This window comes from Amborella trichopoda, chromosome 13 (assembly GCF_054954075.1).
Source record: "Amborella trichopoda isolate Santa Cruz 75 chromosome 13, AtrichopodaSantaCruz75HAP2 v2.0, whole genome shotgun sequence".
NCBI lineage: Eukaryota > Viridiplantae > Streptophyta > Magnoliopsida > Amborellales > Amborellaceae > Amborella > Amborella trichopoda.
Genome location: NC_142348.1, coordinates 22,596,290 through 22,612,840, shown reverse-complemented (window position 1 = coordinate 22,612,840; position 16,551 = coordinate 22,596,290). Strand labels below are relative to the sequence as shown.

The 16,551-nt window shown below is 42.7% G+C and overlaps 1 protein-coding gene across 5 annotated transcripts in view; it reads right to left on the bottom strand.

Moving 5' to 3' along the window:
* Positions 1 to 16,551, bottom strand: part of LOC148779086 (uncharacterized) — a 52,258-nt gene that overhangs the window by 34,938 nt on the left and 769 nt on the right. For all 5 annotated transcript variants that reach the window (XM_088854929.1, XM_088854930.1, XM_088854928.1 and 2 more), the window contains exon 2: positions 2,807 to 2,934. In XM_088854929.1, the coding sequence (XP_088711055.1) occupies positions 2,807 to 2,934 (128 nt within the window). The remainder of the gene's footprint in view (positions 1 to 2,806; positions 2,935 to 16,551) is intronic.

The following is a 16,551-nucleotide window of genomic DNA, read 5'->3' as shown; positions in this document are numbered from 1 at the left end:
GGCTGCATACAGAATGAGATTAAAGGAGCATGAAAAATTGTAGAGACAAGTCAAAAAGCTTCAATAGAAGGGGTTCATTCGAGAGAGCATGAGTCCATGCACTATCCCAACCTCATTGACACCTCAAGAGGACGGGACTTGGCACATGCATGTGGACAGTAAGTCTATTAACAAGATAACACTCAAGTACCGCCTCAATTCCGCAACTCAAAAGTATCTCGGATATGCTAGCTGGTGTTACTATGCTTTCGAATGAAGATTTGAGAAGTGGATACCATCAGAACCGTACTTGTCCAGGAGATGCATGGAAGACAGTGTTCAAAACATGAGAGAGCCTTTACAAGTGGTTGGTGATGCCACTTGGCCTCTCCAACGCTTCTAGTATTTTTATGACGGTGATTAAAGGTCTTCAAACCTCTAATCGGTAAATTTGCGGTGGTCTACTTTGATGATATTCTAGTATACAGCATAAGTGAGCAAGTGCATACGGAGCACTTGCGATTGCCATTTGACTTGTTACTGGACAAGCAGATGTAGGCGAATCTTAAAAAGTGCGAGTTAATGACAAACAACTTAATATTTCTTGGTTATGTTGTCTCGGTTAAGGTCATTAAAGTTCAACAGAAAAAGGTAGCAGCCATCAAGGATTAGCCTACTACAGTGCTTGATGTTCGCAGTTTTCATGGATTGGCTACTTTATACAAGAGGTTCGTCAGGGGCTTCAGTTCAATCATAGAAATTATCACAGATTGCTTAAGAAGGGGGTGTTTGCATCAAATGATAAGGCCAAGAAGAGTTTTCAGTTGGTGCAATGTTAAGTTCAAAGGGGAGTCCTATTGCCTTCTTCAATGACACCCAGCACCGATATTCCACATATGATGTGGAGTTTTATGCTATTATTCAAGCCTCAAGACATTGGTACCAATATGTGATCCAAAGGGAGCTTCTTTTGTTCTTAGATCATGAAGCGCTGAAATATATTAGTGGGCAACATAAACTAAATCAATAACATGCTCCGTGGGTAGCCTATTTGCAGGAGTTTACTTTCGTCATTCAGCATAAGGCAGGGAATCAAAACAGAGTGGCAGACACCTTGAGTAGAAAATCGGCCTAGTCGGCTACCATGCCGGATGCTATTACTGTGTTAACTTCAAGGAGATATTCGTTTGGTGCCATGATAGAGTTAGTGGGGATTTTCTTATTCTAAGACAAATCTCTCTTTAAAGGATTATAGTTGCAAGTTCCCCTAGAGAGACCCTTGCAATAGAACTTCATGAAGGAGGTATTGGCGGACATTTTAGTTAAGATGAAGCCATAGCATTGGAGTCAAGTATTAGTTGCCAAAATTGAAGAGGGATATTATGCAGTTTGTCAAGAAAATGTCGTACGTATCAGCTCATTTAGGGGCAACAATAAAATATATCACTCTCACACAAAGGGCAGCGGGCTAGGGCTTTATTCTCCACTTCCGATTCCCAATGCATCTTAGGAAAATGTTGGCATGGATTTCATGCTAGGACTTCCACGGTTCTCAACAAGGTATGGATTCTATATTTGTGACTCATTTTATGGCTTGCAAGAAGACCTTGGATGCCATGCATGTTGCAAATTTATACTTCAGAAAGATAGTGCGTTTGCATAATGTTCTGAAAATGATAACTTCATATGAGGATACTAAGTTTCCCAGCCATTTTGGGGGAATTTTGTAGAAGAAATTGGATACTCGATTGTCGTTCAGTAGTGCCTATCATGCACAGACAAATGGGCAGACTGAACTGGCAAATCTTGGAAATCTTCTCCGAAGTATTGTGAGGAAAAAGAAGAAATAGTGGGATCTAGCATTGCCTCAAGCCAAGTTTGCCCATAACAGTGCTCATAGCAAGTCAACTGGTAAGATTTCGCTCGAGGTGGTATATAGGAAGAACTGAATCCATTAGCTTGACTTTGTTCCTATCTAGACTAATGGAAGGGACATGCTACTGCTTCTTCTTTTTTATAATGAAGGGTCATGCTACTGTTGACGAGTTGGTTGAGCAGATGAAAGGTATCCCACAGGCAAATACAACAAGTTGAATTACCACACGATAGGGTTGTTTACGGTTTGAAGATGGGCAGCAACACATACAAGGTCGTTTTGCCTTCAATATGGAGACTTCGGATATCTTCAACATTACTGATTTGTCTGAGTATCTTGGGCTAGGGATAGATGAAGATGAAGGTTCCAAGTCGAGGGTGAGTTCTCCTCAACCCAAAGGAGAATGATGATGCACAAAGCACATCAAGTGGACAGGTCAAGTATCTTCTATGGGAGCAGCAGATTCCTCTCAACTCTTGTGCAGTGTTTTAAAATGCAGGATGCAGACCCCATGCTGTCAACAGCCAATGGGGTCACATGACTTGATCTGGTCAATCAAAAAAAACAAATGCAATTTTTTCCAGCTTAAACTCTTTCCATCACACATATAATAGACCCTGAACAACAAAAATATGATCTATTATTTTACACAATGAAAGATTTATAGAGACAAGAAGGATTTTTAAATTATTAAATATAGATTCTAGGGAAATACATAGAATTATCATCATTTGTATCATTTCTCTCCTATTTTCATGCACCAAAGAAAAGTAAAAAGAAAGCACAGGCATAAATTATTTACAAAAGAAAATGATTGGACATATCACTTATCAAGGAATGATGACCTCACACAATAGAATCCTCTTAAAATGGGAAGAATGAATGCTAAAGACGTGCAACTTGAAAATCTAAGCTTGGATATTCAAATGGCTTCGATAATCAAGTACTCACCTTGATGTCTGGTGGAAAGATCGAAGAAACCTCACATAGATCAACAATGATATCCTCCAAATGTTTGCCAAGAACTCCAAGACATAAGGCAACTAGACTTCTAGGTCTCCTGCTTCCAGTATGTAACCCTGCAATGAATAATGTAGAGACTACATATTAAGATGTTATTAATAACTTATCCAGTTTTAGCCTCAGTCCATACTGATCCCTCAAAAGAAAAATGAAAAACACTTATAGAAGTAAAAGAAACTTATTCTATAGTAACTACAAGAAACACAAAGTTTTAGAGAATAATGGGCATTCATTCAAAAGAGAAATAAATGCAAATTGAAGGAATAATAAACATCCTAGAAAGGGCAAGGAAAGTGCAAAGCAAGAGAAGTTTATGTCTGTGTTGTACTCAAGACTTTGAAATTTCTGACCTAAGCATAACGAAAAAAAACTAACATGAGAAATCTGATGCATCAAACACTGAGAAGCATAGATTGTGTTAGAGAAGCACTAGAATAACGAGACATATCATCGTGACAAAACTTCATTTTGTCAATATTCTGACTATAGAAACCTAGCCATACATGCACCAATCAAAACGAATATCTAGTATGACATGGCTAACGCATATCAAATTCCAAATTAGCCACTCTCAAGAGCTGAATAGACTCAGGAATTTTAGGATTACATCTATCATATGCTAAATAATTTACATGACCTAAAACTGCTACTATATGGAAGCACCCCCATCAGCATCAATGAGACCAAACTATGAAAATGACAAAATGATTCAATTGGATTTTTTTATCTATAACAAAATTCCAAAATGGAAAACAAATGCAAGCGTTGTTCATAAAGGTAAAAGGGTCACCGCCCATCTTGAACCACTAGGAATTTCTTTTTGTCTCCACGATTGGCTAGTGACATTAAGACAATCCTTTTCAATAATGGAAGCCTAACTGAAATGTTTAAACATTAAACCTCTGAGCAGCACTTTGCTTCTGCAAACCCAATCACAAATGCACAAAGGCCTTGGGAAAAACTTACAGATTTTCCCCCTCTCCATCCTGAATAAGACCACCAAATAGAAGACAGAATGCACTACCAGTAAAGAGCAAATTATGCCTAGGAAAGTGAAATGCCATGCTAGCAACACCCAGGACAGAAAGGAATTTTCTCCTTTTCTGTGCTTTTTTTCCTTTGTTTTTTTTATGTGTTTGTGTTTAGGGGAGAGGGGTTTGTTTTTCTTGTGGCAATAGCCGACTTTGGAAAAGGCCCTCTAAAGGCACAGCGGTGACCTATTGCCACTCGGAAATACTAAGAAAGGACCATACCTGTGAGGCAAACTGGAAACGTAGTAGAAGGTGGTTGACCGTTTCTCCATGTATGCACATGATATAGAAGTTTGAAAGCAGGATGCCTCTATTTTTATTGCGTCAAACGGTCAAAGGATTGTTGGATTTAGCAAGCCAATTTAATGCATGCAACTTTGACAAGGCAGGGATGGACCAGACTCTTCGAACAATTAATGGTTCACGAGCCAGTGCTGTGAAGTGAGGACTCTTTAAGAGGAGGATACAGAGAAGGCACCTGCTGAGGTGGGGCACCAAATAATCTCAGCCGCCTCTAAAGGGGATGAAGTGGCTTCTTAGAGCCTCCAAATTCACCTCTTCATCATCCCAATTATGACAAAAGAGAGGAGCTCAAACTTGTTGTGCCCCCTCCCATGCCCGCAAAGCGCCCCCCAGCACCCTACAAAAACTGCTCCACACCATGTGCAACACGGGTTACATAGAAAGTGGACCTCCAAGTCTGTTGGTTAAGCTACAAGCTCTCAAAAATCTGGTTTCTTCACCTGACTTGGCAATGAAATGAACATGGTATGAGTAGAGGAATGGCGAAGAAAATTGATACCCTTCCATGAGCCTGATGTCCGAGACGTAGATGGTCTTCTAGGAAACCTTCATGAAGGTTCCGTTGCATAACTATGGTTGGATGATGGATAAGCCAAATGTGGTCAAGGTGCACTGTGAACCACCACCATTTCCCTAGCTTGATACACTCTTTACCTCCTGATCCCCTGACCAAATGGCTCCTTGAGTTAGCAAGCCTTTTACCAGTTCAGCAAATGGAATTCATGTAGGTCTCTAGGCGTGCTCCAGAGGAACTAACACATCAGTCATTCATGTTTTTTTAGTCATTCATGTTTTTCTTATTATGCTCATAGGCTTATGAATCAAGGACATGTAGAAAATGGGAATGCTTTAAAGGGTGGCTTTAATGTGCGTAAGACAACCTTCCAGGAATAAGAATAAGCTTTTACATGATGCCGACCTTCTTTGGGACCTTCCTATAATCAATGCCATTGAGCTTTATTGGGTTTACCTACACATTAGTGAAGACCAATATTTTTGTTCCAAAAGATTGTCCTATATCCTTTATTTCATTCGTTTCGCCCACTCTCCAAGCCTCCACTTTGAAACCTATTCCTATCAAATGAATCTTGCACACATTTGTTCGAGCCTATTGTTACACCATATAGCACCTGGTAGGCCACACATGGCAAACCTGTAGCAAAATGCCAGTTTGAAACCAGAGGACGGGTATCCAGGCCACATTGTACCCAAAATCCTTGAGAAGTATGGTAGATGATGTTTCCCAGTCTAAGGCAGCCCATAGATTGCAAACAAACTAATGGTAGTCCAGTCTGATAGCAATATGATAGTATGCATCGGAAAAAGCCGGACATACCAAAGATGGTAGAGGGGGCCCGAAACAGAAACGTATTGGGCCTAAATTCAAGGGATCATTTTGGATGATGGAAGGCCCAACAAATAAAAGCCATGAGTTATGAAGTCAGTTATGACCCAGATCTATTATCAGATCGTCAGTAATAGAGCATGACAAAAGCATGACTCAAATCTAATCCAAGATACCCCTAAGATATCCCCTAAAAATCAGCTCAAAAGGATGCTCGGTGATGAGAAATAGGGAGAACTATTCTCAGACTATAGTACATCGCCTATCAAGCACACAAAAGATAGCAAAGTTACAAAAGAACAACCAGAAATTGGAACCTGACGGGCCCGAGACTTTCGAAAATAGTAGCACGAGGCAAAAAACCCATAACTTTAAAATTTAACATCAATCTGACGCCATTTGACCACATTTACTAAAGGTAATGTGTCATAGCAAACTATTGAAAAGTTAATTTCATGCAACTATTGTTTTTAGGTAGGAAATACAGCAAAATGGCCCATTTCGATGGTTTTCTAACTGTTGTAAACAGTCCAAACAATGCAAATAGCTTCCAACCAATGTCCCCACCAGGATTTTATATAGATGCCTTGAACCATGGATGGATTATTTAAAGTATGGGCCTTACATGGCTGAATTATCACCTTTTTGTCCCGTTATGATGCAAAAAGGGCAATTTTCTTGACATAAAAATGCCCAAAATATCTATATTTGTCCTTGGAAAACTTGGTTTAACCCATACCCATACAGGCACTTACTATCAAACAAATGATTGGACACCACCAAATTGTAGAGAGTCACGTAACAATTGTTTTGCAACAAATTTGAATAAAAGACTTCAAGATTTAAAGGGATTTTGAGTCTTTTATGGATGAACATCAAACTATCAGCAACGTGCCACTTTCGATACATGTCTTCTTCTTTATTCTGTTGCCCTAGAATTGTAGAGCTCGATCCTGCAATGATTTGCAGCAAGAGTCACCCAAAACTCCTAAAACCCGATGAGTTATTGGTCATTGAAGGTGTCCAAGCCAAAAGCTAGACATAGATAGGCCCCAAAATCACCTCCCATCTCTGGGTTGATCGTGGCTTGATATTTATGAAAAGAACAGTTGTGGAATCCCGATTCATTTCATCGAAAATCTCCTCCCAGATGGTGAGAAATCACCGAAAAACCGAGCATAGATCATGAAACTTGAAGATTGCATGATGCTAAAAATCTCAATTTCTTTCTAAAAATAAACCACATTCCAGCAAGAAAATGCCCACAAAATACATTGCATTGGAAAGCGCTCGACGTGTAGAACATATTTGAAGCCTCGACACTATCTCCATGGGGTTTGAGAAAGAAACCTCCACAGAGAGAGAACCTTAACCCAAACCCATTAACCACAATTCCCAACAAACCCTAACCTTAGATAGAAAACATCAAAATACCAAAACCACCCTTAGGCCATTAAATAGAGGAAACCAACCCACTTCCCTAAAGCCGTTGGAGAGATAGGGACTAGGGTACAACTCCCACTGAGAACATATAACTCGAAGGCTATTAGACATTTGGCCCAATATTGCTCTCCTTTTAAGAGACATTTTTGTACTTCTTCACCTCTATTGAACACATTGGTTATGATTGAGAAGGAAAAATGACACTTGGTCACCTTGACTCAAGCCCCTAACAGATGGGATACATTCATGGGGACATCCATTTATGAGGAATGAGAAATGAACACTTGATATGGAACTAGTCATCCATGTTCCCCAGTCATAATCAAACAACATATTTGTCATAACTAGGTCCCACATATCCCAGTTAACATGGTCGTCTGCCTTTTCAAGGCCCAATTAATAGATCAATGTAGGCGGCTTCCAGACTTATGCCTTTTATCAGTTCACTTGTTAGCAAAGATGGCTGCATCCAAGATTTGCATACCTTGTCCAAAAGTACCTCGGGGTGGAGAAAAAACCTCGTTAAGCAGGCGAAGCCCAGATGCAACAACCTTGGCTAAGACTTTTGTAGGAATCATTCAATAAGCTTATAGTCTGAAGTTTATAAGCAACTTCAAGCTGGGGGTTTAGGGCCTTTGTAAATGATAACTCTTTGGTGTAATTTGGCAAACATCTCCATCACATCAGGATGAAGAGGGGTAAAGATCCCCATCACATCAGGCCCCAAAGACTCCCAAAAGTGGCAATTGGGAATACGTTAAGCCAGGGCTTTGTCTTGGCCAAGCTTTGTGATAGCTTTAAGTACTTCAAACTCCAAAAATGGCCACTCTAGCCATGCTTCATCACTGTTAGTGATTCTTCGGAACTGGAGATTGCGCAAGGTTCTAGTGTGAACGCTTTGGAAAGCGGCCTCCCAATCCAGGATGAACATAAGTGGATCGAGCTTCATTAAGGTGTGGTTGACGAGGTAATTTGACCAAGTGGAAGAGGCACTATTGAGTTAGAGGTGTATGAGGTTATGCTTAGACACATGGGAAGAGAAGCCTATCAGCTAGATGTAAGCCACCATTATTATATTCAAAATACCAACTTATGACATTGACGTCACCACCTACACACCACAAATTTTTTTTTTTTGATAATGTTAACATTTGTATTGCTGAGAAAGGGAATTACAGTATATTCTCTCTCCAGGAGAATCCTCTAGACGACCCGGTAAAAAAAAGATCGAAAACCCATGTACAGTAATAGGATTCCCCCATAAGTGCGGTTCACAAAAAGAGGCTAGGATAGGGCTTTATAAAATTGCCCCCCCCCCCCCCTCCCCCACCCCACCTTCAAATGTACAATGACAAGGAAAAATAAAAGGGCCCAAAAAATTAAAAAGGGGCTTCACTGGTCCAAAGCAAAAAAGAAGGTGGACCCAGTTTGAACTGCCTCACCCTGTCTTCTAGCACCCTCCCTCGCCAACCAATCCGCGAAGTCGTTGGACATCCGCTAGGTATGCTGCCATGAGAAGTACATAGCCCTGCAAATTTATTGAACCTCGTTAAAAACTTGGATCAAGTACCATGGAGGATCACATGTCCTACTAGCCCATGAGATGACATTCTTAGCATCACCTTCCACTATCAAGCTAGAGCCCTAGGAGGAGTTGAATTTTTTTAGAGCAAGGAGGAGGGCTAAGGCTTCCGCATCGTGAGAGTCCTTGATGCCGAGGTAATCGGTGAAGGTGATGAGAATATTGCCTTCAAAGTCTCTTAAAACCCCTCCTGACCCTGCTGGGCCAGGGTTCCTCAAGGAGCACCCATCGTTCGGTGGTAACCAGAGACTTGGTCTAGCTGCCCCTGCTGGTTGGTGATGAAGGATATTTCCCCATTGGGAAAGGAAGAAGGACCTTGGAATTCCAGCTAAGAACTTCATGTTGGATGCCCAAAAGGTCACCAGGGTGGTTACCTTTTGAAAAATGGCCAAAATTGAAAGCTTAATCCCTCAAAAAAATCTGGAGTTTCTTTCCATCCATACTAGCCAAATGGTAGCAGCTAAGGTCGCTTTCCACAGGATTCTACCTGCCTTTGGCCAGCTTGATTCAAAATTGATGGTAAGGAGGCCTTTTACCGAGGGTGGGGTAACCCATTGTAAGCCAAAAAGTTGTACCCTGCCCCATAAGTCTGAAGAGAAGGCACAAAGATGGAACAAATGGGAGTTTGTTTCCTCCTCACATTCACACAAAACACACTTATTCAGAATGGGCACCCCTCTTCTTTGTACTTGATCAACTGAGAGAGCTTTTTGCGAGAAGGCGAGCCAGTTGAAGGCCTGTACTTTGGGTGGTGCAATAGTGGACCAAATTCTAGAGAAGTGTTCGGATGGGGAGAGGAAAAGTTTTTGTAGAGTGAAGCCACAGAGAATTTGCCCGAGGGAGTTAAGGTCCAAATGATATCATCTCTTCCTTGAGAAATGAAGAAGAGAGAGTGCAGGGAGTTCAATAGTCGCTGGAAATCTGCCGTCTCGACTTCGTTTAGGCTCCTTCTAAAGGAAGGATTCCAAACTCTGCAGCCTCCCAAGGTGCTAAGTTCCTGGGCCACAGAAGAATCTTGGTTTTGTGCGAGAGAGAAGGGAGTTGGGAAGGCCTCACGAAGAGGGGAAGTCCCTAGCCATATATCTTGCCAAAATTTAACTCTCGACCTTTCTCTCAAGTGGAACCTAATGTGTATCTTGAAAGAGGACAGGACTGTTAAAAGCGACTTCAGGCCCCTGAGGTATTATGGACTTGGGCTCTTCCCGGGAGCCAATTTTATGATGGAATCTTATACTTGAGTTTTAAGACCTGCGCCCAAAGGGCATTTGGCTGAGTGGCTAAGCGCCACCACCATTTCCCAAGCAATGCTGCATTGTGATTGCGCAGTACCTTTATCCCAAGACCTCCCTGTACTTTTGGTTGGCAAACCTTGTTCCAAGCAACAAAGTGGTATCTCCTCTTGTCTTCTTGCCCAGACCAAAGGGAATTCCTCATGAGTTGATTCAGGCGGTTCGCCACATGAGCAGGCATATGGTAAAGGGACATGAGGTAGATTGGGGAGTTTGCTATGGTAGCTTTTATCAAGGTAGTTCTTCCTGCAAAGAAAAGGTATCTACCCTTCGACCCGGCCAATCGTTGATTGATCTTGTCCAGTACTGGGGACCAAAGCTACTTTCTTGGCTTACGAACACCCAAGGAAAGGCCCAGGTAGGTTGTAGGCAGGTTTTGGACTTTACATTCCCAATCTGAAATGAGATCCCTAATCTCACCAAGTGACAAAGCCACCCCCAGCATACAAGATTTTCCACATTAATCTTGAACCCAATAGCTAATTGGAAACAGCTGAGGAAAGTTTTTAGATTTTTTGCCTCAGCAGCAGTAGCTTCCAGGAAGACTAAAGTGTCGTCCGCGTACTGTAGGTGAGTGATAGTGGGCCCTTGTCTACTAGTTTTGAAACCTATAATAAGGCCTGCTTGGTAGACTCGAGCAATGGAATGGCTAAAGACTTCAGCAGCTATGTCAAAAAGGAAGGGGGAAAGGAGGTCTCCTTGTCTGAGATCCCTAGAAGAGGGGAAGTAGCCTAGAGGGGTTCCATTGATGAAGATGGAGAAGTGAGGGTTCGAATAGCAACCCCTCATCCATTTCCTCCATCTCTCCCTAAAACCCATTCTGGCCATAGTCGCATCAAAGACTGACCAATCCACATGATCATATATGCCTTCTCCTAGTCAATTTTGAAGATGAAACCTGGTTGTTTGGAAATGTGTCTCGAATGGACACATTCGTGGACCACAAGGGCCCCATCCAGAATTTGTCTACCTTTGATAAAGGCAGATTGTGAGTTAGAGATGATGGAAGGCAAAACATGTTGCCGTCTAAACGCTAAAACCATTGTCCACCGGGATTTAACAAGGGCTGGGAGGTCCTTCTCTAGGAGCCAATGCAGTTCGAATCTGAAAGGTCGGGTGCCCCTATTTACAGGATTCGTGTCGAGAAGGATGGGACAGTGGTTCGAAGTAGGTTTAGGTAGGGCCAAAGATAGCGATCTAGGGAAATGTTCCTCCCAATTTGCTGAAATCAAGAACCTATCAAGAACCTATTAAGTTGTGGTTGGACCATGTGTATTTGCAGCCTTGAAGAGGGATATCTATCAACTGATTACGGTTAATAAAATCTAAGAAATCCCTCATTTCTTGGGAGATTGAAGATGAGGAGTTCCTCTCGTGGGACCAGCGGACCACATTAAAATCTCCCCCAACACACCAAATGGGATGTGGAAGGGAGGCAATGTGATCCAACTCAGCCCACAATCTTTGTCTGATGGTGTTTGAGTTCAGGCCATAGACAGGCGAAAATTTCCAGGGGATTCCATCTGAATTATTAGGAAGGAGGAGAGTCATAGAAAATTCCCAACGAAATGTTAGATGAGAGAAAGGTCTGATGGATGCCAAATCACCCATATTCCTCCTGAGGCTCCAATAGACGGCAGAGAGACCCATTGGCAAGGTCTCCTGCCCCAGACCCGACGAACAAGCTTTAAGTCAGGGTCTAGAAGGGCAAGAATAGTTGGGGAGAGTTTCAGGGTTAAGGCTTTGACGGCGTCTTTCTTAGAGTCCTGACCAAGGCCTCTGATATTCCAAATTAGTCGTTTCATTTGTGATAGGTGATAGCAAGGGAGGATGACAATTTGGGGGACCTCCTCGGGCGACCAAGAATGGATGGGGAAGGGCTGAAATCAGTTACTTTCCCTGGGAAGGAAAAGGAAGAAAAGAAGTTGCTTAACTCTCTTTGTCCTTTGATTCTCACCTACATTCTGCTTTCTGCGTCAGCCGTGATGAACCTGTGCTGATCCTTCAGGTCCATTGTACTCAAAACCCATTATCATGTACATTGTTCTCATCCTATCTTCCTCTCGGTTAGACCTGTCTTCTAAATTTTCTTCTGCATCCTCGGCACCCTGTAACCAAGGTTCAACAAGATTTTCAGAGGAAGAGTTGAAGGGCTGGGCCGACGGGTAAAGGTCAGAGGGTAGGGTTGGAAGAGGAGGGGAGCTAGAGCTAGTATGAGCGGGAGGAGAGAAGGTCAGCACAGGGTCAATGTCGTGAGCGGAAGGATGGAGAGGTTGACCAGAGGAACTATTCGGAATGGGGTATAGTGGAGAGTTATCAACTGGAGTGTTTTCCAGGTCCTGAACATTAGGAGTAGTAGGGTTAGCCAAGATAGGGGAAGGCATTATCAGTAGGAAGGAGAAGGCAGGAATATAAGTTAGGAATTGGTAAGTCTGGATGGAGGTGTAGGAGGACAGAGGGTAAGGGGAGTTTGGGGACCACACATAGTGGATGATCTGGGTTCTTTGGATATGAACAAGGTGAGGGGTAAAGGAAATGTGGGGGGCCAAGATGTCTGCGACTGAAGTAGAATCAAGAGGGGAAGGGTCCAGCGATTGGGCGGGGACGATGCCAACTGCAAAGAGATCGTTGTCCATCTTCTGTGCGGGGGAAGGTCTGGAGCCCACGGGAGAGAGGGAGTCAAGGTTTAGCAGATAGAAAGAAAGAGAGAGGAAGGTAGAGTGAAGATGAGGACCAACCCACCAAGTAGCAGATTGAGGAGAAACAAGGCTAGATTCGACGTACTGCACCACCCCAGAATCAATGGATGAGATGGAGGTATGAAGGGAGACAGACCCAGATTCAGGGTGAGGTGGTTGAGAGGAAGGACATATAAGGGAGGAGATTGGTGGAGTAACAGAGCCTCTTGATGAATGCTCCGTAGGAGGTACGTCAATACTATTCGACGGGGCCTTCTCGAACAAAGGCTGGATGATGGCCAGCTGGCTGGGATCAAGCGACAGAGGACCATTGCAATAACATCGGGTAGCGGGCCCTTCTTTGGGGGATGAGAGAGGGGTAGAGCAAGGGATGGCGGGTCGGGCTGAGGCTCGCCACCAAGGGGGAAAGGACATGGGGTAGGTGAGGGGTCAAAGTTGTCGGAAGGTGACACCTGGGGGAGAGAGGGTGAGGAGGCAGCCTGAAGCAGGGACAGGGGATGGCCTCGGGTTGCTCTCTCTGCTGCGAAGAGCTATCTGATGCCACACGAGAGGAGGCAGTCAGTTGAGGCGGCCGCGTGGGTTCCAAGGCATGCAACATATGTGAGGGGGTAGGTGCGGGAGTGGGGCACGTGGTAGCCTCAAGAGAGGAGAGAGAGGCAAAGTGAGAAGGGAAGATGAGGGGAATGGGGTAGGATGGGTCGGGTAGAAGGGACGACCCGGAGACTTGCGAAGCAAAAGAGGGGGAAGGGGGGACGATGAGCCGGGTCGATCGCCTAACCCCGAACAGTTTTGAGGCATGTTGTCCACGATTACCTCTTTCCCCAAGCATCGATTCAAGTCGGCAACAACACTCGCGTCTTCCAAAGGACTCGGAGACACCATCTAGTCCATCACCGATTCCTGAGAGGTAAGCGAGTCAAACTGAGTTTGGCCTTCCTGTGAATCCCTTACCAGGATCGAAGAGGATTTCCTAGCTGTTTTCTGAGTAGAATTCGACCGGCGAGGGCGCCAAGTTTGTTGATGCAGCATTTCTGGGGGTCTCCGACGAGGTCTCAAACGTTTGTGTTTCTTCTTTGTCACCACCACCCACTGCTGAGAAGAGGTAGCCAAAAGAGAATCCCCGATAGGTTGGTGACGGAAATCGGGGGAGGGAGGCGAAGCAGAGGACCATGAGATCGAAATAGGGTAGAAGAGTTCGTTGACATCCAGCCAAAGCGTGCTCGGAATCTTTGTGGTGTCCGAGACCTCGATCAAGAGGCGAATGGAGCCCAAAGGCAAGGACTCCAGCAAGATCCAGTGGATGGAAACTAGGTTACCATAGGATGCCGCCAGTCTCTTAAAGATTTCTAGAAACCAAGCATGCAACGGGATACGATGAAGGGTAAGCCATACCCTTTGCTTCCTGTAGGAACTTTCTTTAGGAGACCAACGGCGCAAGGAGCAGGGAACACCTTTGAAGGAAGGGTTAGGTTCTTTGAGTAAGGGGTAGTTAGCCTGTTCCTAAGAGGGGAAGGAGAGTAGTCTCCATTAGAGAGCCGTCTACTGATAAGATAGGGCTCCCCCCAAAGGGTTCTGGCCCACTTCTCGATCCCTGTTGAGTCATCTCGCCCCAGGTGAAAACTCCCGACCAAGGATGCTGAAAGTTTCCTGACTAGTCTATCTGTCTCTTCTGGGATTGTGGTAATACAGTAAGGTAAAAAAGGGGAAATCTGAGAAAACGCGGTAGGGGTGGAAGACTCCTGATGCTTCTTCTCCAGTAGAATAGGAGGGGGGGAAGATGCAACTCGAGCATAGGACAGAGAGATGGACAAAGATGCAGGCGGAAGTCTCTTCTGGTGGGAGGTGCGAAGATGGGTTATTGGGTATAACGCGTAAATTTCATTCCAGGAGAAATGGGGAAGACGGTGGCGATGAGGAAGACGTTGGTGACATCGACCTTTCGCCATTTGAAAACGACCTTCTGCCATTTGAAACAATTCAAAGCTTTTCTTTTATATTTTGTGGGGGGCGTGTGGGGTATGTGGGGTGAGTCATCAGTACATGTCTAACTCTTGATTAATTGCAATGGAGGTCCACTAGAAGTCATTCGAGGGTTGAGCATAAATGTTATATGGAAATTAGACACTGGACAAGATTAAATTTGGAAAAAATATAATCCAGATCAGTGGTTTAAAAAACGGATCTGTGCCTCGGATCGAGCACCCCAAAAACCCATCCGAATCGGTGAATCGACGATTCGGATTAGGAATCGACCGAATCGATCGGATTCGGCTTGAAAAAATCCAAACACCAATATTAAAAAATATATTAAAATCATTATAAATGTTATTTTTTAGGAATCCAATAAGAAATGGGGGTACTCCATTAAAAACTTTCATTTTTTTTTGCGAATATTGAGATATTCTTTCTTTGTATGAACTACTGTTAACCATTAAATTTACATCACACAAAAAGAGAAGTATAAAAGTATCAAAGAAAAAAGGAAACTATTATTCAGTTCCTCTTTATGGAAGAAGAGTTAAAGAAAGGGGGAATGTGACTAAAAGAGATTTAATAAGAGCCGATATGTGACAGATTTTATTTAAGAGTATAGAAGAGAAATTGATTGTTGAAATTTAAATCACTTATATAGTTGGATATCTAGGAGAGAGAGAGAGGGAGGGGGGAGAGAGAGAGATGGGAGGATTTTTGGGAAGAAAAGAAAGAAATTTATTATTTCTTTATTCGAAGAAGATATATCAAGGGAGGAACTCATGAGGGTAATTCAAATTTTTGTTCGTTTCCTTGTAAAGAATTAATGGTTGCTATTAAATAGAATTGCAAACAATACAGGGTGGTCTCCACCAACTAAGAAACACATATGGTAATTGAAGAGCACTAGGAATTTCCTTTAAGATTTGTTTTTCCTTTAAATAGTTGATGTCCATAGAACTAATTATCCAGCTCCTTCAAACACCACGTTTAGTGTCCATCTAGACCACACTATACCATCTATATGGGAATCATGCAGGAATAATAGAGGGCTGAGGCTGTCATTAGTGCCTGAAAATTGTGGATAACAAGTGGATTAAATGGTAGTAGTTACTATAGAGTCCTTTAGGGAAAAAAAATAGTTGATTTCCATGGAGCTAATTATTAAATTCTTTCAAGCACAAGGTTAACAGTCCAGCTCTACCACATTAATCTATGCTATGCAGGGCCATAACAGAAAAATCCAAGTGAAAAAGCCAAAGATAAACCTTAATAGCTTCCAACAATGTTACACCTACCAGGTACCACCACTACTGCAGCATCTAGGATGGATATCAAACATTGGCAATGAAAACATACCATGATGACTCACTTCTTAAGAAACTTAGTCATCATCAATATAACAAGACACACAATTCAATGGTTACTGACTCTCAAAGCGATGCTATTAACTTCACATTCTAGCGCCCATAAAAGAGCCCAATTATACTTAGAATTAGAATGAGAAAAGCACATATGATTGACAATACAAATGGCACTTAACACTCTTTTCTCGTCAAAAACATAAAAGCACCCCAATTAAAAACTATCAAAAACAATAAATTATCCATGAATGTCAAATTTGATTGGGATCCAGAACAATCAATGCCTCCAGCCCTAGACAACACATAAAATCACCTCATACAATAAAAATTAATTAGTAGAAAACAACTGAAATGCATCTAAGTCCTAGCAAACCCGGCACTAGAGATAACTGGTAGCAGGCACCTACATAAAAGGATTCAAGCACAAACAAATGGATTGATCATAAAAATAACCAATGAGTTCATCATTAAACAATTCAAGTCAAAATACATGTTCTTGGTACAGAATGCGCTCTTAACATCTCATTTCGTGACTACTCAAACATGGACAGATTATCCCTGGAAGAGTCTACACGACCCATCTCGAATCAAAAAGAGCATAGAGCAGAGATGCTGATTATATTGACATCACAATTCTGTTAGAACT